We start from the raw sequence: 21147 nt of genomic DNA on the forward strand, positions 1-21147 counted from the left end.
CATCTCATCCCTCATCCCTTCAGGCGATGGTAGCGAACCTGGTGAACGCAGTGTCAATGACCGTATAGCACGGATAGCCAATCAGAGATGATTTCGATGGCCCGTCAAAGTGTCATTGGCTAATCGCATGTACGAGTTGTGAACTTTTTCATTGTGGCATTGAGTAACCACGATGTCGAAATTTCAGAATTTACATTACTTGGCAACGTTGCTGAGAAGTAATCGGAATTCAGCATTTTTCGGGTTTGGTATCCGAAGTTTCATCAAATTTCTGCAAAATTTTTCCCTTCAAAGTGAATATTATTGAATCGATCAAGGTTTTTATTCCAGCAACATTTTCAATTCGGAATCTACGGTGTTTGTTTCATCATATTCGCGCAAATTCACACCCCGTACTTGCAACATGAAACTCAACTTCTGAGCTTTTTATTATCTATTATGTGTTATTATTTTGTACGTTTAGAAAGGGACGTACTTCATGTAGTACTGAGCCGCTTTCTTGAATTATACAACTTGTTTCATCGTAATTGATGCGTTTTTCGTGCTGTGTTTCACGCTCACAAAGGTTAGAAAATCAGTATCATCTTTCATTATTTTCGTGTAATGGTTCTTTACCTAAAGGTGCATCCTAAAAGTTATCATAATAATAATATCGCATCTTGCCTATCTCATTACAATTACAGATTTGTTGTACGTTTGATTTGCATTTCATTTAAATGATCATGGTTTCGTATTCTGCCAACCAAGCTTCTGTCAATAATTGTAATCAGGCTACAGATCCAGCTGTGTTTGAAGCTGATAAACGTGCTGTGTATAAGTGAGTTACGTTCCTTTTTAATAGCCCCTTAATACCAAAATGGACTGTAATGTACTTATTGTTACGAATTTTACAGGCATCCTCTTTTTCCTCTTCTTGCTTTGGTATTTGAGAGATGCGAACAAGCAACTCAATGTGCCGAAATTCCCAATTCCGAAGGCTTCAACATGGATATTCAAGCTTTCGTCCAACACCAAGAAAAAGATAAACGTCCATTTCTTACCAACGACGCCGAAGTCGATGGTTTGGTTAGTATTGACTGTAATGTACTCGTAATGTACGATAGAATTGCATCTCATGTCGCGATATCGAATTTTTTTTAGATGATTAAAGCTATTCAAGTGTTGAGAATCCATTTATTAGAATTAGAAAAAGTTCAAGAATTATGCAAAGACTTCTGCACCCGATATATAACTTGCTTGAAAGGCAAAATGCAAAGTGAAAATTTACTCAAGCCTGATTATACGCGGTCGTATTCGGAAAACAATAGTAGTAGTGGACACTCTAGTGATAGTAATTCTCCGCTTTCGTATTCGCCTCGTCCATTCCAGGTATTATAAAACGTTCTAATAGTAATAGCTCATTATAAATCAGAACACTTTCGAATATATTGCGAATTGCGATCTATTAAACATGAATCGTGGTGTGCTTAGTCTGATTTACAGGTAGTTTCAGCCGTCGTTCCTAGCGAACAAATGTACAAAGACAAACTCATAAATTCCAGTTACTCGCAAACGTCACCGGTCGAGATGTCTGGTGCAGTTCCGGCACCAGCCACCGCTGCTAATCAGTTGTTGTCTATTAACTGCGCTGTGACCACGTCGGAGCCAACTCAATCTTCTACTCCGTCACCAGGAGTCATCCTAGGTAGCACTCCTCTTTCTCAAATTGGTGTACATTCCTGTCCGGTACCTGGTGATGTGAATACGTTACATGGTAGGGATAAGGAAAGTAAATAAGGATGATGAATTTTTAGTTTACTCATGTAGGATTGATTTTATTTGTTGTAGAATCTCTTTCACCTGTTAGTGGGACGTCCTGTGATGAAACCGATGATCATTTTGGAAATAGAAGGAAACAAAAAAGAGGAGTTTTACCCAAGTATGCGACGAGTATTATGAGATCGTGGTTATTTCAACATTTGGTTGTAAGTATCTATATAAAAAAAATAATACCTAGAAGAAATTATTCAGGGATTGTACTCAAATTTTTCTCAAAAAAAAGTAACTAAGACTGTAATGCAAACAAAACATTGCATTTCATTTTAGATTACAAAAAAAAAACAACAACAACAAAATGTAACGAAAATATTTCAATAGCAGTTTTTTCGATAAACACAAAAAAAACCATCAAAATTCGAATAAAAACCATTTTGAAAAAAAAAACAGTAGAAGCTCAAAACAGATAATTATCATCATTTCGAAAGTAAACTACTCGTTGATCAAAATGTAAAAAGAAAGCATAAAAAAATATTGGATTCTGGAAACATAATCAAACAATGTGTTCAACTATTGAAAAAATTGCAAAATTGAAAGAGGGGGAAGTCTACCGTAACAGGGAGGAACGAAATTAATTTTTTATTTAAAATCATTTCGAAAAATCAAACATGAAAATACCAATTGTAAAATAGCAGAAATGTTGACGTGAGCGAGGATTTGATGAAAAAAAAATTATTTGAGTGTTGAAAAATGATCAATCATTTTGTAAAAAAAATTCCATAAATAAGAAGAATTATTTTAGAACAGGAAACGTCTAAAAATTAACAGGAAAGGGCGGTGGGGGAGGGGAGAGATTGCAATCCAAATTAGGAAAAAAAAGTGATTGGTGAAAATCATTTTAAAAATTCGAATACAAAAAAATGTAAGTACCATGCTTCAAAAAGAAAAAAAAATCCTCCATCAAAACTGTCAAAAAATTGACAAGATTCGAAACAAAATGCAAAAAAGGTAACAAAATTATTGAAATTGAGAGAAAATGACTAAAACAGGAAGCAGAGCACACCTTTTCATGATTTTATTTTAATAAATGAAAATCATATGTCCCCAAGAATAAAACGCAAGAGCGAAACTCAAAGTAAACCAAAAAACTGAGTTTTCTCAAAATTTAAAAAGTTGAAAAAAAATAACGAGAATTAAAGTATAAAAAATCGATTAGAAATAGAAAAACTCCACCGAAAAAATTAAGGTAAAAAGCACTAAAATTTAAGAAAAAACATTGCAAGAATTGAAAAAAAACTCATGAAATTCAACGATAAAATTGTGAAACAAAAATTTAGACACAAAAAAAAACAGGAGAATTCGGGGAAAATCGTCGAAAAGTTGGAAAATAAAATCTATGAGAATTCAAGAGAATAAAACTTGAAAAAAAATCGAGAAATCCGCAAAAAAATTCAAAATAAAACCATCAACTTTTCAAAGTCCAAAAAAACTCTCAAAAACTCAAAAAAATCTGTAAACAGGAGAATTCCACAAAAATTTAAGTAGAAAAAATTACTAAAATTTGGGGCTAAATTAGGAGAAAATTTTATAAAAAAATCTCGAAAATTCAAAAAAAAGGTTTCGCCGAAATTAAGAACAAGAATTCAGGCAGAAAACGAATCAATAAAATTCAAAACAAAATTATGTAAATGATGAAAATGGAAAACTCTCAAAAATTCAGTTCAGCAGAAATCTTCAAGAATTCAGAATAGAGAACTCACGAGAATTATAATTTGTATAAATTCGGAAATAAATCAAAAAAATTTTGAGGAAAATCATCAAAAAATTTCTAGAAAAACTAGAGAGTTTTCAACAGAGAAAAATAATATTCGAACTTGAAAAAAAAATTGTTCAAAGAGAGAGAAAATTCGGAGGACCTTCCCTTATAACTGGAAGGAGGAGAAAGAGAGAGAGAGAGGGATCAACAAATGAAAGATAACAAGATTCTGAAAAAAAATCCACCACACTGAAAGTTCTCGAAAAAAAGTATCAAAATTTAAAGAAAATCATGATTTTTGGAAGAAGAAAAATCACAATTCCACAAAAATGTGAGCAAAAAAATCACTTGTTAAAACAGGAAACTCAAAAAAAAACTGTCAAAATAAAAAAAATGCAATCAAAACTTAGGCAAAAAAATGACCACAATTCAGAACAAGAATCTTGAAAATTCAAAGTTGAAAAAGTCTGTCAAAACTGGAGAAACTTCGCCAAAATTTGAAAGGAGAAAAAAATAGAAATTCCGAGTAAATCATCGAAAAACGTGAAAAAAGAGAACTTGCAAAAATTCCAAAAAATCATACCCGTCAGAATAGGGGAAAATCTACTAAAATTCAAAAGAAAACTCACCAAATCGGTGAAAAAAAATTCAAAAAATTAAAAAAAATCCATCGAACCGAAATAAGGAGAAATCCCGACTATTTCAGCAATAAAATCACACAAGCTCGAGGGAAAATTTTTATGAAAAAATCACGAGAATTCAAGGTGATAAAATTCAGCAAAATTCAGGCGAAAAAAATCATCAATGTTAAGAGCAAAATCATGGAAAAATTATTTTGGAAAAAATCACCACCAAAATTCAAGATGTAAAACTCAATCAAAACAGGAGGAAATCCACTAAAATCGAGGGAAAATTTTTATAAAAAAATCATGAGAGTTCAAGGTGATGAAATTCGGCAAAATTCAGGCGAAAAAAATCATCAAAGTTCAGAGCAAAATCATGGAAAAATTATTTTGGAAAAAAATCACCACCAACATTCAAGATGTAAAAATCAATCAAAACAGGAGAAAATCCACTAAAAACCATCGAAAAATTCGAAAGTGGGATTTTTTTTGGGTGTTTATAATTACAAGATTATTACACCCGTAAAAGAGGGGGGGGGGTAGATTTGGTTTGCGAGGTTGATGATTTTTATTAGGGAGATGAATTTTTGTATTTCAGAGGGTTCGTCAGGGATAATAGGCGGGTTTTCTTTTATCTGTAGTGTAAGTCTGTTTTGTTAGAAACCCCCTGAGTACATTTCAAAAGAAAAATCATCAAAACTGAAAATAATTATAAAATTCGTAATGCTGAAAAAACAGCGATGCCGTTTAAATAAAAGCAATGTTTTTTTTTCGAAGAATTTTAGATGAAATTTTGAAAAAAAAAGGAAATTTGTGAAAAAAAAAGAACTAGGACAACATTGTAACTGAGTACGATCCCTGGAAATTGGAAAATTTCTCCATTAATTTGGTTTTTTTAATTTTACAGCATCCGTATCCCACTGAGGACGAAAAGAAGCAAATCGCTGCCCAAACTAATCTTACTTTATTGCAAGTGAATAATTGGTTCATTAATGCTAGACGAAGGATACTTCAACCTATGCTCGATGCTTCCGCTTCTGATAAAAAAGGTAATCTCTTCGAGAAAAGAAATCTTTCACCAATCTGATTTTGTCGTCAAGTTTCGTCACTTAATTCTCACGATTTCTAGGTACAAGCAATGTCGCCTCAGACGATTCGGATTCCGAATGCAGCGAAAACGAGATACAAATTACTGAAAGGATTCAACCGTACAGCGAAGAAGATACAAATCAATAATTGCTTCTCAGAATCCGCGCTAGCGACGGTATCTTAAAAGCGTTTCCCTTTTTTTCTAAAGTCATGTGCTATCCTTTTATTTTTTTTAAACTTATTTTTCTGTTACTTTTTTTGAATTTTGTTTTTGTTTTGCATTTATTAAGTGAAAAGTATACGAATAGACTTAGGTGATAAGCGCCTTTGTATATCTTTATTAAGCTTAAGATTTAATAATTCCAAGGTGTTATTCCTATGATAGAAACGAATAATTCGAAATACTGTTTAGAGGGTATATTGAACTGATACTCTTCGATAGATCACCCACCACCCTTTAAGATATCTCAAGTTTTGCTTCATCAGTATTGATGCGAAAAATTTCGCAGTAACTCGTTTACAGTAATTCGAAATGGTTTACGATTGATTTGCTTTACCAGTATTGATTGTGTATTACCTTGTACGATAATTTTTACCAATATTCTTTATTCATATTATTTTTTTTTTGTAATGTTTATGTCTTCTGTACGTATTTTTAAAAAATTTTGTTCGAGGTTATTGACAGTATTTTCTCAAAATTATCTGGAAATTTTTCGAAAATGATTTCGTTGGTAATTCAATGTATTACAACCTCGTATTAATTCATCCCCGAAAAATTCTAAAAAAATTCCGGTGTGAAATTTTATGATTCTAGTCAATTCGAGTATAACCTCCTAACCATGACAAACTGTATTCAGTTATTCTGATTGACCATATTTGTGTATTGCCATTGAAAACTACGGTGATTTAAAAAAGTAGTGCCATAAATGAATAATAATTTCGTACAGTTCCTAATATGTATGTATTTTCTGAAAAATGATCGGACGTATCGGCTTCGTCATGAAGACAATTTTATTATGACAACGCGAATGTTGTCGATTATTTTCATTTAAGGATGTTTAATTTTTATAAAATTATTTCGTTCTGTTTTAGTCGTCTCTTCGAATTATACGCTCAACATCTGTTAACTGCTAAGTGATAATCTATATTTTCATTCGTTATTAAGTTCAACATTTTCCCTTTTGAATTTAGCTTGCCAATTGCTCCTAACGTCTTCGCAAATTCGTATTTTATTTCAATCGACCGTGTCGGTCGTAGGTTCGAAATAACTTCTCAGTTGATCAGTTGGATGATAATAATGTTTTCTTTCTTTATGTATTTCCTAATTTCTGATTATCGAAAAGCGTTGGGCGTTTGGCCGTTAACAGGGTTCGTTTCACTTTACGCCCCTGCGTGAGTTTATTGTTATGATAGCGTACTGTATGTGTAAAGTATATCTTCCTGTTTTTTTCTTATTCCGTTTCTAAGTTTAATTTTTGAAGCATTTTTGTCTTCTGAAAAAATTTCGTAGTTATTGTAAGATCGTTGCTGTATTGCAATATGATGCTTCTTTTTTTTTTTTTTACTGAGTTTAACGCCATATACGTAAAGTTCGAATTAAGTAATACTCGGTACTAATTTAGTCAAAATGCATTTAAAATGTGTATTTTTCTTTTCTTTATGAGTGCCATTTTCAAAGCTTTCGTTTAATGTGTGTATTGTAGAGTTTATATTACGTATTGTTTCTATTATAATATCATTTAAAAATCGACGTTTTCTTTATTTTGCGAGGCGAAAATTTGTCAAAATTATTTTAAAAATCCTCATTTTTGTCGAAATTGCTAAAAAAGCATTAGCCATTTTGGCATGAAACAGAATCTTTTAGATAACTTGTCGAAAAAAGGTCTTTGCCTACAATATTTTTTGAAAAAAGTAGAACTTGCTGACAATTTTGACAAAAAGCAGGAGTTTTGAAAATTTCGGTTAAAAGCAGAAGTTTTTTTTCACAATACTACGAGTACCTACTTATGTATTTATTTTGGCAAAAAACTGTTTTTTTTAATCGAAAAAAATAATTTTGTTAATGATTTGACAAAAAAAAAAAAAGGCTTTTTAGGACAATTTTGGTAAAAACAGAATTTTTGGTGATAGGATGTTTTTTAACATTTTGACAAAAAGCAGGAGTTTTTTATAATTTCAACAAAAATGTAACATCTTTACAATTTTGACATAAACGAGACTCTTTTGACAATTTATTCGCTGTCAATTTTAACAAAAAGCAAACGTTTTGAAAATTTTGGCTAAAAGCAGAAGTTTTTTTACAATACCTTATGTATTTATTTTGGCAAAAAAAATGGTTTATTTTTTGATAGGTAACAACAAAAAAAATATAATTTTCAAAACGTGTCTCTAGCCCAGGCAGCTGTATGTATACACAGTACGCTAATTTAAGCAGTAAGCAGTAAGTAAGTAATAAATTTTGATAATGATTTGGCAAAAAACCGGACTTTAAAGGATAATTTTGGCAAAAGCAAGAATTTTTTTCAATTTTGCAAACATGATTTTTTAAAACATTTTGGCAAAAAGCAGGAGTTTTTTTTGGGCAATTTTTACAAAAGTTAAGAGTTTTTTTTTTACAATTTTGACAAAAAAGGAACTGCTTTACAATTTTAACATGAACGAGACTTTTTTGACGATGGCAAACACAGAACTTCGCAGACAATAACGTCAAAAAATTGTATTTTTCGACAAGTACATACATATGTCAAAAAACAAGATTTTTTTGGCAATTTTAACAAAAGTTGGGATTTTTTATACATTTTTTTAAAAAGAAACTTCAAAACAATTTTGAAAAAAATGAGACTTTCTTGACAATTCTTGAGTTTTTACCTTTGGTCATCAGGGGGTAAAGGGGAGAGGGGGATGGAGAGGGTAAAATCATGAAACGGGTTTAAAAACCAATATGGGTATCCTCATACGTTTTCTGAGGCGCTGAATCCGAATCCATTTGTCTATAGTCATCAGGGGGTGGCGGAGAGAGGAAGGGATGGGGTAAAATCATAAAATGGGTTTAAAAACCAATATGAGTATCCCCATATCTCATATACATTTATTGAGGCGCTAAATCCGAATCCGACATCAGTTTTTGTCCATGGTCAATGGTCATCGGATGTCACATGGTATGTATAATTTTTTTTTGAATTTTGGATGAAAAAGGGGCAGGGGAGGAAGTGGAAAGGATAGAGAAGACCAGATCGAAAAACTAAGTCGATATTCGGACTCAGCGTCCCCAAAAACATAACAAACGATGCGTCACACGGTATTATAATTTTTTTTCGATTTTGGATCATAAAGGGGTGGGGGTGGCGGTTCACTACCTTAGGGGTACGATGTTTCCAATCTGACATGAAATTTGCATTCAGCACCAAAAAAAAACCACAATTTGTATAGAAAAAGTTTCCTAGCCCCTCCATTTCATTCAGATAACTCCATAGGTGGGGGGGGGGAGTGGCAAACTTATCTTATTGTTTGCAACAAATTTTGAGGAGGTGTCAAATTTAGCATCTTTCAAAGCCAAAATCATTACACCCCAGCCGGAATTTACCCTTGAAAATTTGATATTAGAAAATTCAGGTACTTAAAAAATCACTAATTTTGATGTGATCTCTAGAAAACAAAGATTTTTGGACGCTTATTATTGGAAAAATCAAGTATACAAGAGATGATCTGGAAATTGAAGGAAAGTAGATTCCATTAATGTACTCAATTTTGAATTTACTCGTACATACGTAGACGAACATCTGCATGTAAGTAGTATACGGGCTATATGGTGTTATGATGACTAATGAGCGTTCTCGTCAAGCTGCGTCGCACCCCACCCTATCCTATGTTATGACTACGATACGAAGCGGGTCTTGCGCCGTAAATAATCATGGTTATATAAATTGTTCAACGTTTGAAAAAGAGGCACGCATAGCCAACGTTTTGCAGGCATAACGACACTTGTCCCTAGACGGCTAGACCTAGAGCAAAGACTTTCTTTTGCCCATCTACTCGTATACTCGTATTACAAGATGTTCTATCACATATCGTAGTATACAGCATTGCCCCATCTTATTCCTTTACCGCTAGGAAGAAGTTCGAAGACAAATTTCAAATACTTTCAGCAGAAATTTTTTGAAAAAAAAGCAAGTGTACCTACATAAATAGTAACCAAGAAAATTTGAAAAACAAAGCATTTCAAAGGTACAGACAAAATCGCAAAATACTAATGAAACACCACTTTTCAATCAACAAAAATAGTTGAAAAGCGAGACTTTATTTTTGGTAGAACGCGAAAGTTTGACAGCTTTAGCAAAAGAGAAGGCTTTTCAACAATTATTTTTATCAATTTTTGCCAGAAAAGCAATACCTACATAAGACAATTTCAAAAAATTCACATGACTTTTTTATAATTTATCAAAAAGTGATACATTTTCGCAACTTTTGCGTGACCTGACAACAGTTTTTGGCAAATTCCATTGCCTCACACCAACAACTACTAGTTCTGGGACATTTTGAAACCTTCAGCGACAGTTTGATTTTTTCCAGAAATATCAAATCGCTCTGAAGGGTCACAAAATGAACATCAGCACCTACAATTTCGGTCGGTGTTTATGCCTAACTCCCCGTTCGTTTTAGGCTGTTGAGAAATTACCGAAGGCTGGGTTCAAAAGCAAGTTTCTGATCAATTTGTAATATTTATAATTGCAGAAAAATTGGAAAAAATCAAGTTCTCAAAGAAGCTACACCAACAGCGGTTCTTACACAAATAATAAACGTTTTACATGAGTACTAGTTGTTGCTAATTCTTCTTTTAGCACCACTACCTGGGTATTTATTCAAGAATTAGTTAAACACTTACTTATTATCATCTTATCAGCACAGAGGATTCAAATGAATGAAATTTCGAGTTGTTTTCATTAATTGAGATAAGATTATAGGAAAGAAATAAAGAATATAACGATAAATGTTATCACCGACACAGGATTAGTACAATTATTACAAATAAATTGTGTTTATAAATAACTAGGTAAGTAGAAGTACGATGCAAAAATATTTTTAATAATTAACCAAAATAAAAACAGGTCGATCTTGGTAATTTTTCATCGATGATTTTTACTCAGGCTCAAATCGGTATATGATACGAGCAACCTTATAAAATTGAAAAACTGCAGGTATTCCGTTGAGTTATTCTTCCTTCAGAAATACCTAGAACATTTTTAAATTTCATAAATAAATAACAATAGTTAACTCATGGACACCAGTGACGAAAATAACACAGGCAATTTAAAATTCAAAAGAATACATTCTTACCCCTTTTCGATATAACGCTGCAACCACTTCTTCAATTTCTCTAGGTAGACTTCATTAGCGTATATCTTATTCAACGCATCAAAATTTACATTTTTTTCACCGATAGGAACCAGCCTATAATCCAATGGGTCTTCTCTGGAACTTATGAATTCGGGTAAAAGACATAACAAGACCATCATTCCAAACCCAGCCATTTTCTTCATATCATTCCTGATGGTCTCCTTCTCACATCGATCGCATCTTAAATATTTCAGTATTTTGTTCAACGTAGTCACGTAAGTATTGAGTAAAATATCGAAGTGATTCAAATAAACGTCAAATTGCATACTACAAAGAACGAATGAAAGTATATCATAGGCCGGAGATGTCCATAAGCACTGCTGAAAGTCGACAAACTTGACTTTTTTAACATTACCGTACTTATCAGATTTGAACATGATATTACCGTTCCAAAAATCGCCGTGATTTAAAACGCAGAAAGAAAAATTCTCATGGGGAACTTCTCGATAACACGTCATTGCAGTATTCTTCATCGAAGGAAATTGTTCGGTTATATGGGGGTCCATATTGATGAAAAATTGATCGGCAGCGTTATTTATTAAAGTATATACCATATCTTCAGGATCACGTAATCGCTTCATCCATGTCAATTGTTCCATTTCCGACGGTATCTTCGATGACTGTTTCAGTTTAATCGATAAAGCGTGAAATTTCGCCAATGTTTTCAAAGCCAAGGTACACTGATCGAAATCTAATTGCTTGGTGCGGTCTTCTAGTTTATAACCAGCTAGTGATAAATCTTTCAACAAAAGCGAGTCTTTGTTATCGGCGTAATATAGTTTGGGACTCATACGATCTCCGTCTAATTGATACATCTCTTCCAAAACATGCGTATAAACTAGGCATTCTCTGGAGTAAATTCCGTAATTGAGTCCAGCTTTGTATAGCGGATGAGCAGATGGTTCTTTGAGGACAAACGTTCGGTTAAATATTCGATTTCTTTTCTGGTATGTAACGTGAAGACGAGATAGCTCCGATGTATGTGAATCTCCAACGTCGATGATGTCATTTTTAACGTACCAGTTCAGAATTGATATCTTCGAAGGCTTATCGTTGTTTAAAATTCTACATAAAATGTCTTCGGTGATATGCATCTGAAAAAGAGTTCACTGGAAATTAAAATTTAAAATTTTTTAATTCATCTGTGATTTTTTGAACTTACGGTGGGTACACAAATTTTTACTGGCGATGTAGCGGGTAGCGATCCACCGGAAATCCGGAAACAATATATATTTGTTTATGAATAGTAAACGAAATAATAAGAAACAAAAACAAAATTGAACAAACACAAGAACACAACACACGAATATTTCTACCGTTCCCTGTTGAAAATCAACTAATACTGTGTTTGAACAATGAACGTAATTTTCAATTTCAACGTATTATGTTCAATTCGAGCTTCTACTCAAGTATCTTATCTGAAGTAAGTAAAGTTAACAGCTTATACCTACCTGATCCAAGCTTTTCCAATATATCTAGATGTCATCGTAATCGAACGCCAACGTTATTACCTAATATAAGGTAATCCAATACAGCAGCAAACAATTGTAAACAACATGAATGACTTCATCAGGCTGATACTTTTACTGAGATTCGTTTCAGGTGAAATACTAAATTAAGCGTACAATTCTGGCATCATTTACCTGCACAATCTAACAACATAATTCATTATTCAGTACATTCTCAGCTATCAAGAAGAACAGATATGAATAAATGTAAAATAACACAAACCGGAATCGAATACGCCGGCGATATTTCCCACACAGAATCTGGAGCTAAATGTCAGGAATGGGGATCATTAAATCCAAGTACACACGTAAGTCAATGAAAATACCGAACACCGATCACTAATAAACGAAATAATCGATAGAATATTTAATTAATTAAAATATCACGAATCCGGTAAACAACATGGTTTTCAAACAATCCAAGCGAACAAAAATGACGAACTGACCGGAATGGGAGGCGAATCACGATTGAAGGACGTTTCTCCGGTTTCTCCATTGTCTTTGTTCAAGTTCAGGGTCGCCATTATTATAAATTATTACATTTCACTGCATCCTTCCCTTCCGTTTGGTTCAGATTCATGATCCGTTGAACGATAACGATTTTCCGGAAGGGAGTCCTTCTCGAGCAAAAAACTTTTGTCGAAATGTAAAAGGAATCTCTGAAAATCCTTGGTGTTACACTGTAAATAAAGATTTGAACGATGAAATTTGTAACATTCCATTATGCAATTTCGGTGAGTGAGATGTCCTTCCTTCATCTACCATATGTCAAACCGGTTTCATTTCCGGTCACCCTCACCATTCATTTGTGTTTACAGATTGCAGACGTACGTTAATCGGTGCAGAATACGGTGGCCAAGTAAGCGTGAGTCTGAATGGTCGTCTGTGTCAAAAATGGTCTGAAAAAACTTACCGAAAGTACTTGAGAAAGATTAACTCATCAGTTGTCACCGATGACAGACTCTTGTTGGATGAGAAATTCCCAGAATTATCGAGGAAAAAGGCTTCTAATTATTGCCGGAATCCTACGATGGATCCTAATGGACCTTGGTGCTTGGTAGAAGATGATTTTTTGAAGACAGACAAGTATGAAAAAGAATACTGCGATGTGGGGCTGTGCTATAAAACCGGTGAGATTATATTATGTTTTCAATCAGTAGCATCTTTGTACTTAGTTCCAATAATGAAAACCTAAGTTTTGTATTCCAGATTGTACCGCTGGAACGAATCGATTCACCGAAGAATACACCTATAGTCATTTTCATTCCATCAACGCGAGCGATTCTTCGCTGAAATTCTCTATATTGCTTTGGAATACCGATTTTGAGAACAGTACGTTTCGAATTGGCTTCAGTGTTTATCCACTTCCGGTAACTGGGCGGAAATTAGCCGATATGGATAACGGAATCGAGCTCTTGATTAGTAAGCATGGTCTTGGATTTATTGAAAAGACAGGAAAAGTTACGTGCTTAATAATTTATTACTATCCTTGGTAAAATGCAGTGATGAGTAGACGGCGATTGTAATAACGAGTATTTTTTTCCTATTTTTGCAGAAAGTCCATTGGAAAGACGTCCACAACTTGTTATCTAGTTATGAAAAAAAAACATTCATTGTGGATTGGTTTTCTCCTAGAATTTCGGTCACAATTTCTCAAATTGCGCCATTGGATGTCATTTACGATTTCCAATTTGCCAATAAAATAATCACCGTGAATAAGGGACAATTCAAATATTATAGTATAATCGGCGATCCTGCTTTATGGGATTTACCATGTTCCTCGAGTAGGTAAATCATTGAAATTATATTATTTTCGTATAACGAAGCAGCATTACCTATCATTGCGAGATATTTTAGAATGTCGAGAAGAAATCACCATCCATCCTGATTGTAATTTTCATCGCAAACTGAACAAAATCGAAGATAATTATCTGGCGTCGTTTGTTGTGCGATCTGATCAAACGATTTATATCGAATTACGAGATAGTCCGAATTCTAAATTTCCTTATTTAAAGGTTAGTTTTTTGTATATAATATTTTGAGCCGTAGACAATTGGTAGGTACGAGTAACTTATTCACAAGATGAAGTATAAATGACAATTCTATAGATTGAAATCTTCGGTACGCAGAATAAAACATTTGTAGGATTGTACTCGTACTTGAAGAAAGATTCGACTCCACAACCCAAAAATTGTGGTACTTTTAGCTCTATTTTATCGTATTGGTCTTGGACTCAATTCAGGCTGAGGTAGGTAATCTATTGCAAATGTTTCATTTGAAACCCTTATACCGATAGTAGTTTCAGTTCGTAATTTTTAAAAAATTTTTTTCATAGTTCTTCGGGAGATACTTTACAATTGGTACGAGTACATCCTTCTCTATCGCCCGAAACGATTTGTACATACGAAGACGTGGTTGTAGCGAATGCAAAATGGTTCAGTATTTGTTCAAAGGGTACTGCTCATTGGATGTTCGAATGTGACAAATTAGGTACCTACATTCAATTAAGCAGCAAATCGCTTCACTTGGGTCCTTTGAGTTTACGTTAGATGATCTGAATTTTCATTTACAGATATACTTCCTCTTCCTGCAAACCAACTACCGGAATGTGTGGTTCAGAAAAAAGGAGAAACGTACAAAGGAAGTATGAATGTTTCTGCATCTGGACAACCTTGTTTCCCTTGGATTTACGATGAGTTGGATAAGGTAGGTTGGTGAATGGTGATATTTCTGCGATTGAATTTGTTGGCAATAATCTTATTTGATGTTATTTTCATCGGTATATAGTACACTGCTGAATTTCATTTCGGTTCATCGAATAAAAGAGAAATTGTTAATTATTGTAGAAATTTAATTGGCGACGATGATGGACCATTTTGCTACGTAGCAGATGTGGATAAATTACCTGAGTTATCTCTGAAAAAAGAATCTTGTAATATTAGATTCTGTCCAATATCTCGTGAGTATAATATTCTGACGTAATTAGGTAGCTAATTGAAGTATATAATACCAGTTTAATACGAATATTTTTAATTATTGAACAGAATGCAAAGTAACTGGTTTGGGATCAGATTACGTTGGTGATTTGAGTACTACTCGAACAAACAGAACCTGCGAAAACTGGTCACTTCATAGTGCAACGATTACTCAAAAGCTACAAAATAATTCTATCGCGAATAATAAAACAATCGTGGTAAATATTAGAATAGGCTAACTAGTTATTAAGCTGTAACAAACCACACGTTGAAAAATTCAATCATTTGTAGAATCTGCAGAAGAATTACTGTCGTAACCCGAATAATGGTTCGTTTGGTCCATGGTGTTATACAACAGATAAAAACATGCCGATAGATTTATGCTATATTCGTGATTGCTCACATAATGGTCAGTTGCTTTTAAATTATGAATTATACCATCTGCAGACGAAATTATTGATTTGTATATTCGGTTTCACTTCCTATTTTAGACGCTTTTACTCTAATAAATATGGGAACCGAATCGAACTCCAGAATTTATATGCGTCCTGAATGGGTTACCGAATCATTTAATTTCTTTTTGAGGTCTTGGGATCCTCACACATTTGTTGGTGTAGCATTAAAAATATCATTCGACGATGCTGTTGATTATTTCGTGGTTGAAATAGGAGCAGAAAATTCTACCAAAGTGAAACTTTCACACGTTGACGAAAATGGTAGGTACCTATACCTACCGTTGCTGTTAATTTTGTTCGAATCGTTGATAAAATAGGTATTATAGTTTTCCTGGTTCAATTTTCAGGCAGTATTACAGTCCTTAAAGAAAGTATAATTGCCAAACTCATTCCTACGGGATACTGGCAAGGATTTTGGTTAGGTTTACCGCCCAACGATATAGAAATTGGATACTATGACAGCTCAAATGCTATATTTTCTTGGTCGAATACTCAAGATTCTGGCATATCGAATAAATATTCTAGATATGTATCGTTTTCAAACCTCGGAAGTTATTCTGTAGGAATACATTTTCAAGAAAATTGTAAGTATAGGTATTTAAGAATGACCAGTTTCACAAAAAGTATGAAAATGAACTACGTATTTTGGTGTGTTTTTCAGATTGTTTAATCCATCAAGTGTATGCAGATTTTCAAAGTGGTTATTATCCGTTTAATTTTGGTAATTCGGCTGCGAGTACGCCTTCGAAGATGTCATTTTATCTGAGAAATGATCGAAATCATTCGAAGGGTAACACCGAAATATTAGATTAAGTGTTCACGTGGGAAACACTTTTCAGCTGACAAGGGAACCTTCTGAGGTGTCACACTCCGATTTGAACGGGACCGCGATTTTTGGAAAGAGCATAGTCTAAAACCCCCAAAACCAAATTTTCAGCTGCCCAAGTTCATTTTTCGATTTTTGGCGAATTTTTGAAAATTCAAAATTGACTGTTTTTGGCGATTCATGCTTTTCTTTTTCAAGTACGAACTTGATCAGTAAAAATGGTCAAAATAAGTCCCAAAACGAATATTAATTACCCAAATCCAAATTTTACCATTTCCAGTCATTCTGGAGCCTCCAGCGCGAATTTCAATTTCTCCAGAATTTTGAATTTGCTCCAGAAGGCGTGAATAAGAAGTCGGGCAGCTAAAAATCGAGTTTTGTATTATACTCGACCTGTTTAACGAGTTTATCTACATTTCAGCCGATTTCGGGAGTGACACCTCAAGAGTGGTTTTTTGACCCAGCTTTTTTCAAAAATTAAAAAATCCAAAAAATCAAAAGTTTCTCGTTTGTGTGGAAATTTTTGAAATTCACGCGAGTCGCTGTATTTTGTCCAAAATTAACCCCCCAAATCCAAATTTTACAATTTCCAGCCATTCTGGAGCCTCCAGCACGATTTTTCAATTTCTCCAGAATTTTGAATTTGCTCCAGAGGGAGTGAATATGCAGTTGGGCAGCTAAAAATCGAGTTGTGTATAATACTCGACCTGTTTAACGAGTTTATCTACATTTGAGCCGATTTTGGGAGTGACACCTCAAGCGTGGTTTTTTGAGGTGTCACTCTCGCTCCAAAACGGCTGGAAATGGTAGAATTTGCGCTCCGGGTGTTAGTTCTTGAAAAAGTACAGCGATTCACACAAATTTCAAAAATTTCTTCACAAACGGTTATCTTTTGATTTTTTGGATTACCTATTTAATTTTGAAAAAAGCTGGTCAAAAAACCACTCTTGAGGTGTCACTCCCAAAACCGGCTCAAATGTAGATAAACTCGTTAAACAGGTCGAGTATAATATACAACTCGATTTTTAGCAGCCCAACTGCATATTCACGCCTTCTGGAGCAAATTCAGAATTCTGGAGAAATTGAAAAATCGCGCTGGAGGCTCCAGAATGGCTGGAAATAGTAAAATTTGGATTTGGATGGTTAGTTTTGGACAAAATACAGCGATTCGCACAAATTTCAAAAATTTCCTCACGAACGGTTATCTTTTGATTTTTTGGATTTTTAATTTTGAAAAAAGCTGGTCAAAAAGCCACTCTTGAGGTGTCACTCTCAAAATCGGCTCAAATGTAGATGAACTCGTTAAATAGGTCGATTATAATATTCAACTCGATTTTTAGCTGCCCAACTTCATATTTACGCCTTCTGGAGCAAATTCAAAATTCTGGTGAAATTGAAAAATCGCGCTGGAGGCTCCAGAATGGCTGGAAATGGCGACAGTTGGATTTGGATGATTAATATTAGGTTTGGGACTTATTTTGACCATTTTTACTGTTCAAGTACGTACTTTTAAAAAAAGGCATAAATCGCCAAAAACAGTCAATTTTGAATTTTCAAAAATTCGCCAAAAATCGAAAAATGAACTTGGGTAGCTGAAAATTTGGTTTTGGAGATTTTAGACTATGCTCTTTCCAAAAATCGCGGTCCCGTTCAAATCGGAGTGTGATACCTCAAGATGTTCCCTTGTAAGTTTACATTAATGTTACTTCCTATCTTTAGGTCACGCTTTGATTAAATTTTTTGGAGAAAGTGAAGTGGATTTCATAAGCTTTATGATAAATAGCACTCATATGTTACTGCAAGACGAAAATAACTCGGTATTAAATCATATTTATTTTAAGGGAACGCTTCTGAGTGAATCTTGGATTTTTCTGACAATTAGGTAGGTTGGTATACCTTCGTCAACTCGCAATTTTGAATTTTTAAACCAAATTAAGAATTTATTTTCAGCTACACCGAAACCTACATCAATGTACAAACAAACTTGGACGTTGAACTAAGTTGGCATTCGTCCAACAAGAGACTCTTGAGGCTGTACTATTTCTCAATTACAGCTCACGATACTACGATTTCGTGGCTGTCAAATTGTGAACCTCCTTGTACGTATGATTTGCTACTTTTCCCCTAATCTGCGAATGAGTAGGTTTATGATGTAAAATTTTCTCGCAGTGGAACATGAAAATGTCACCGATGGTGGTTTTACTAAATGGAGCACTTGGATCTGTAACGTTAGGTGTGGTGGTGGATTAGGTCACCGTTTCCGAAACTGCACTAATCCTGAGCCTGACTTTAGAGGTAAACCATGCATAGGAGCTACTTACGAAGACGGCGAATGTAATAAATTCGAATGCGGCTGTATTAATCCAGGTTCAGTTTGAATATACTCATTTAAATCTCAACATTGCATTAGGTATTAACAAAATTATTTCGTTTTTAAAGTGACTTACGATAAAATTAATTCGACATTGGAAAGTCAAGCTTTGAACAGAGAAGCCAACTCGGGACAAGATGTAATTTTTCAATGTGAGAGAAGTATTGTAGAAGACATAAAGCAAGATTCGCCTGGCTCATATTTTCGTTGGTTAAAAAATGGATATAAAATAAACAATGAGAAATTGAAATTCGGCGATACAGCAAAATTAGAGGAAACTGATCTCAGTATGTTTCAAATACAAAACTCCGATAAATTCAGTCAATCTGTTCTAACTTGAACGTATTTTTTTGCAATATTTTCAGAGCTCAGAAAAGTGACAGAAGAAGATACGGGAATTTACATGTGTGTTATATATCCTGATTGCGCTACGCCAAATAATCTAACATTTGTACCTGTTACGATCGTGGCCTTTGTTGTGAATTCCGATCAAGCTCACGATGCTCGAGAAACTACAAATTATCAAATTAGGTGTAAAGGACTCATATTGTCTTTCATCTACGTTGAACTTTCTCAATTCTGGGAATTGGACAATGAACTGATGATTGACTACACTATTAGACCTTTGGATGAGGTAGATATTCTCAAAATTTTACTCCAAAAGTCCAGAGATCTATCTGTGTTTCAGTTAAACTTAGATTTTTACCATAGGTCGATATGGATTTCATATCGGAAGTCGAACCTTCTCACACTGGTATTTGGACATGCAAAGTAACGCAAAATAGACTGAAATTAACCTGGACTACGAACAGATTTCGATTAAACGGTTCGTAAAAAAAAACCATACTATAAATTATTTTCTTATTTTATTAAATGAATCAAAAAATATCACATAAAAAACATAATATAAAATAATACGCTGAAAACATCATTTTGTAACAATAACGAATTCGTTAAATATTTTCTACATTTTGTACATTGACTTGGGACAGTCATCGATCCTCCATCATTGTGGGCATATTTAACCACCGAAGATGCGCCAAGTATTTTATTTTATGGATGGAATTATACATTAGTAGCCTTATTTCTTTGGACTGTCGTCATATTGGAAATTGCCGGCGTAGGTTACGTCGCTTATTGGTACTGGACGTAAGTAATTTTAATTTTAACGAACATATTTTTAAAAATCAGATATGTACAAAGGTTTTTCTTCTTTTAGAACGAGACAAGAACTTTTAGGATTGACGAATACGTAATGACTCGAGACAGCTATATACAAAGCGATCCTACGAATCTTTACGTGTGTGCTGATTTATGAAAATGGTAGTTTGTGAGACAGGTCATTCCGAATAATTCTGACGATTGTGTTCTAAATCAGACATCGGTTTGGAAACTGACTGTCAGAATTTCAATTCTTTAATAGCCTGGGGTAAATCTGGTAACTTCATGTCTTTCAACTGTTGCGGAATGTTCATACTTTTCACCGCTGATACTGCGCGAGATGGTGCTCCAGAAATGCCAGACTGAAAGTAAATAGTGATTTCAATATTTTTACGTGAAAAATGGATTTTGATAATACACTATTTGATTTTACCTCTTGTTTTTCTAATTTATTCTGGTCGTCTATCCTGGTTAGAATTTCGTTCATATTGGTTTCTAGGACCATACCACCCATTACCAATTCATTCAGAATGTAGTGAACCTAAAAGATTAAAATAACAATTAATAACGTAACCGAGATAATAGTTCAAATACGTATTATCGAGTTTTATTTACCTTGTCGACATGAAATATGAGATCAAGTTCGCAAACGTTTTCAAAACACTTATCTAGCGTTTCGACGAAAACTTGAATCAAATCTAAAATTCCCAATTCCGATTCCGACGAGTCGACGCAAAACACGAAGTATAAAGTGGCGTAATGACGATAAATTAATTTATAATCAGATCCTCCAATCAAGCTGCAATTGTAACGAATTTATCAATGAATCGGATAATAATATGTCACGTAATGATTGAAATTTTCGATGCATTACCTGCCTCCTTCTAGAAAGTTACACACATTGTCGTCTCTCTTTGAAACAAGCTGGAACGTTTCTTTGATTATTTGCTGCTGCATATCTTCAGCCTAAAAATTAATCGTATCCATAAGGTTCAATTGGATTTGGAACAGATAACAAAACGTCATCCAACTTCAGTCTCGAATACTTACAAAATAATGGTAGAATTTTGAAAGACGAGGTTTTCCATGATTATTGAAGACCAAAATTGCCTTAATCATGGTTGTAAGACAATTTTAATTCGAAACGATGGTAAAATAATAGATTTTATAACCAAAATACAGCAATTTTTACCACAAAATTATTTACATCTCCAAATTTTGCAAAAAAAAATTA

General features: G+C 33.8%; 4 protein-coding genes across 6 annotated transcripts; 2 read left to right on the forward strand and 2 right to left on the reverse strand.

The window, feature by feature from the left end:
* Nucleotides 1-214: 214 nt before the first annotated feature.
* Nucleotides 215-6969, forward strand: LOC135849835 (homeobox protein PKNOX2-like). 2 transcript variants are annotated; one of them, XM_065370457.1, is made up of 8 exons: nt 215-565; nt 684-817; nt 894-1065; nt 1141-1368; nt 1471-1753; nt 1828-1964; nt 5042-5183; nt 5264-6969. In XM_065370457.1, exons 2-8 carry the CDS (start codon nt 717-719, stop codon nt 5368-5370), a joined length of 1170 nt encoding a protein of 389 aa, XP_065226529.1. In that variant the 5' UTR covers nt 215-565; nt 684-716; the 3' UTR covers nt 5371-6969. The 2 variants fall into 2 exon arrangements, with proteins under 2 accessions (XP_065226529.1, XP_065226530.1); XM_065370458.1 differs by having other exon boundaries at nt 1471-1684.
* Nucleotides 6970-10033: 3064 nt separating this feature from the next.
* On the reverse strand, nt 10034-12034 carry LOC135849838 (uncharacterized). 2 transcript variants are annotated; one of them, XM_065370463.1, is made up of 3 exons: nt 11780-12034; nt 10558-11726; nt 10034-10452 (listed from the first exon to the last, which is right to left on the reverse strand). In XM_065370463.1, exons 2-3 carry the CDS (start codon nt 11709-11711, stop codon nt 10443-10445), a joined length of 1164 nt encoding a protein of 387 aa, XP_065226535.1. In that variant the 5' UTR covers nt 11712-11726; nt 11780-12034; the 3' UTR covers nt 10034-10442. The 2 variants fall into 2 exon arrangements, with proteins under 2 accessions (XP_065226535.1, XP_065226534.1); XM_065370462.1 differs by having other exon boundaries at nt 10558-11711; nt 11780-12031.
* A 255-nt stretch (nt 12035-12289) lies between these two features.
* Nucleotides 12290-20399, forward strand: LOC135849836 (uncharacterized). Its single transcript, XM_065370460.1, has 21 exons — nt 12290-12433; nt 12700-12859; nt 12944-13255; nt 13335-13585; nt 13681-13909; nt 13983-14140; nt 14234-14373; nt 14461-14615; nt 14698-14831; nt 14913-15084; nt 15170-15318; nt 15392-15509; nt 15592-15816; nt 15903-16139; nt 16217-16345; nt 18101-18263; nt 18332-18480; nt 18551-18748; nt 18821-19039; nt 19118-19386; nt 19464-20399. The coding sequence occupies exons 1-21, from the start codon at nt 12323-12325 to the stop codon at nt 19584-19586; spliced, it is 3801 nt and encodes a 1266-aa protein (XP_065226532.1). The 5' UTR covers nt 12290-12322; the 3' UTR covers nt 19587-20399.
* On the reverse strand, nt 19602-21143 carry or (AP-3 complex subunit sigma-2 or). Its single transcript, XM_065370464.1, has 5 exons — nt 20964-21143; nt 20788-20879; nt 20529-20712; nt 20347-20454; nt 19602-20275 (listed from the first exon to the last, which is right to left on the reverse strand). The coding sequence occupies exons 1-5, from the start codon at nt 21030-21032 to the stop codon at nt 20153-20155; spliced, it is 576 nt and encodes a 191-aa protein (XP_065226536.1). The 5' UTR covers nt 21033-21143; the 3' UTR covers nt 19602-20152.
* Nucleotides 21144-21147: the final 4 nt, after the last annotated feature.

This window comes from Planococcus citri, chromosome 1 (assembly GCF_950023065.1).
Source record: "Planococcus citri chromosome 1, ihPlaCitr1.1, whole genome shotgun sequence".
Taxonomy (NCBI): domain Eukaryota; kingdom Metazoa; phylum Arthropoda; class Insecta; order Hemiptera; family Pseudococcidae; genus Planococcus; species Planococcus citri.

Bases quoted from the DNA above. Each gene is read 5' to 3' on its own strand.
- LOC135849835 (XM_065370457.1), top strand. From the start codon at position 717: ATGATCATGGTTTCGTATTCTGCCAACCAAGCTTCTGTCAATAATTGT. The intron at 818-893 runs GTGAGTTACGTT...CGAATTTTACAG, and splicing joins GATAAACGTGCTGTGTATAA to GCATCCTCTTTTTCCTCTTC. The intron at 1,369-1,470 runs GTATTATAAAAC...TGGTGTGCTTAG, and splicing joins ATTCGCCTCGTCCATTCCAG to TCTGATTTACAGGTAGTTTC.
- LOC135849838 (XM_065370463.1), bottom strand. From the start codon at position 11,711: ATGCATATCACCGAAGACATTTTATGTAGAATTTTAAACAACGATAAG.
- LOC135849836 (XM_065370460.1), top strand. From the start codon at position 12,323: ATGAATAAATGTAAAATAACACAAACCGGAATCGAATACGCCGGCGAT. The intron at 14,141-14,233 runs GTTAGTTTTTTG...ACAATTCTATAG, and splicing joins CTAAATTTCCTTATTTAAAG to ATTGAAATCTTCGGTACGCA. The intron at 14,374-14,460 runs GTAGGTAATCTA...TTTTTTTCATAG, and splicing joins TGGACTCAATTCAGGCTGAG to TTCTTCGGGAGATACTTTAC.
- or (XM_065370464.1), bottom strand. From the start codon at position 21,032: ATGATTAAGGCAATTTTGGTCTTCAATAATCATGGAAAACCTCGTCTT. The intron at 20,713-20,787 runs GTAATGCATCGA...TTACAATTGCAG, and splicing joins AACTTTCTAGAAGGAGGCAG to CTTGATTGGAGGATCTGATT. The intron at 20,276-20,346 runs GTAAAATCAAAT...ATTTACTTTCAG, and splicing joins ATAAATTAGAAAAACAAGAG to TCTGGCATTTCTGGAGCACC.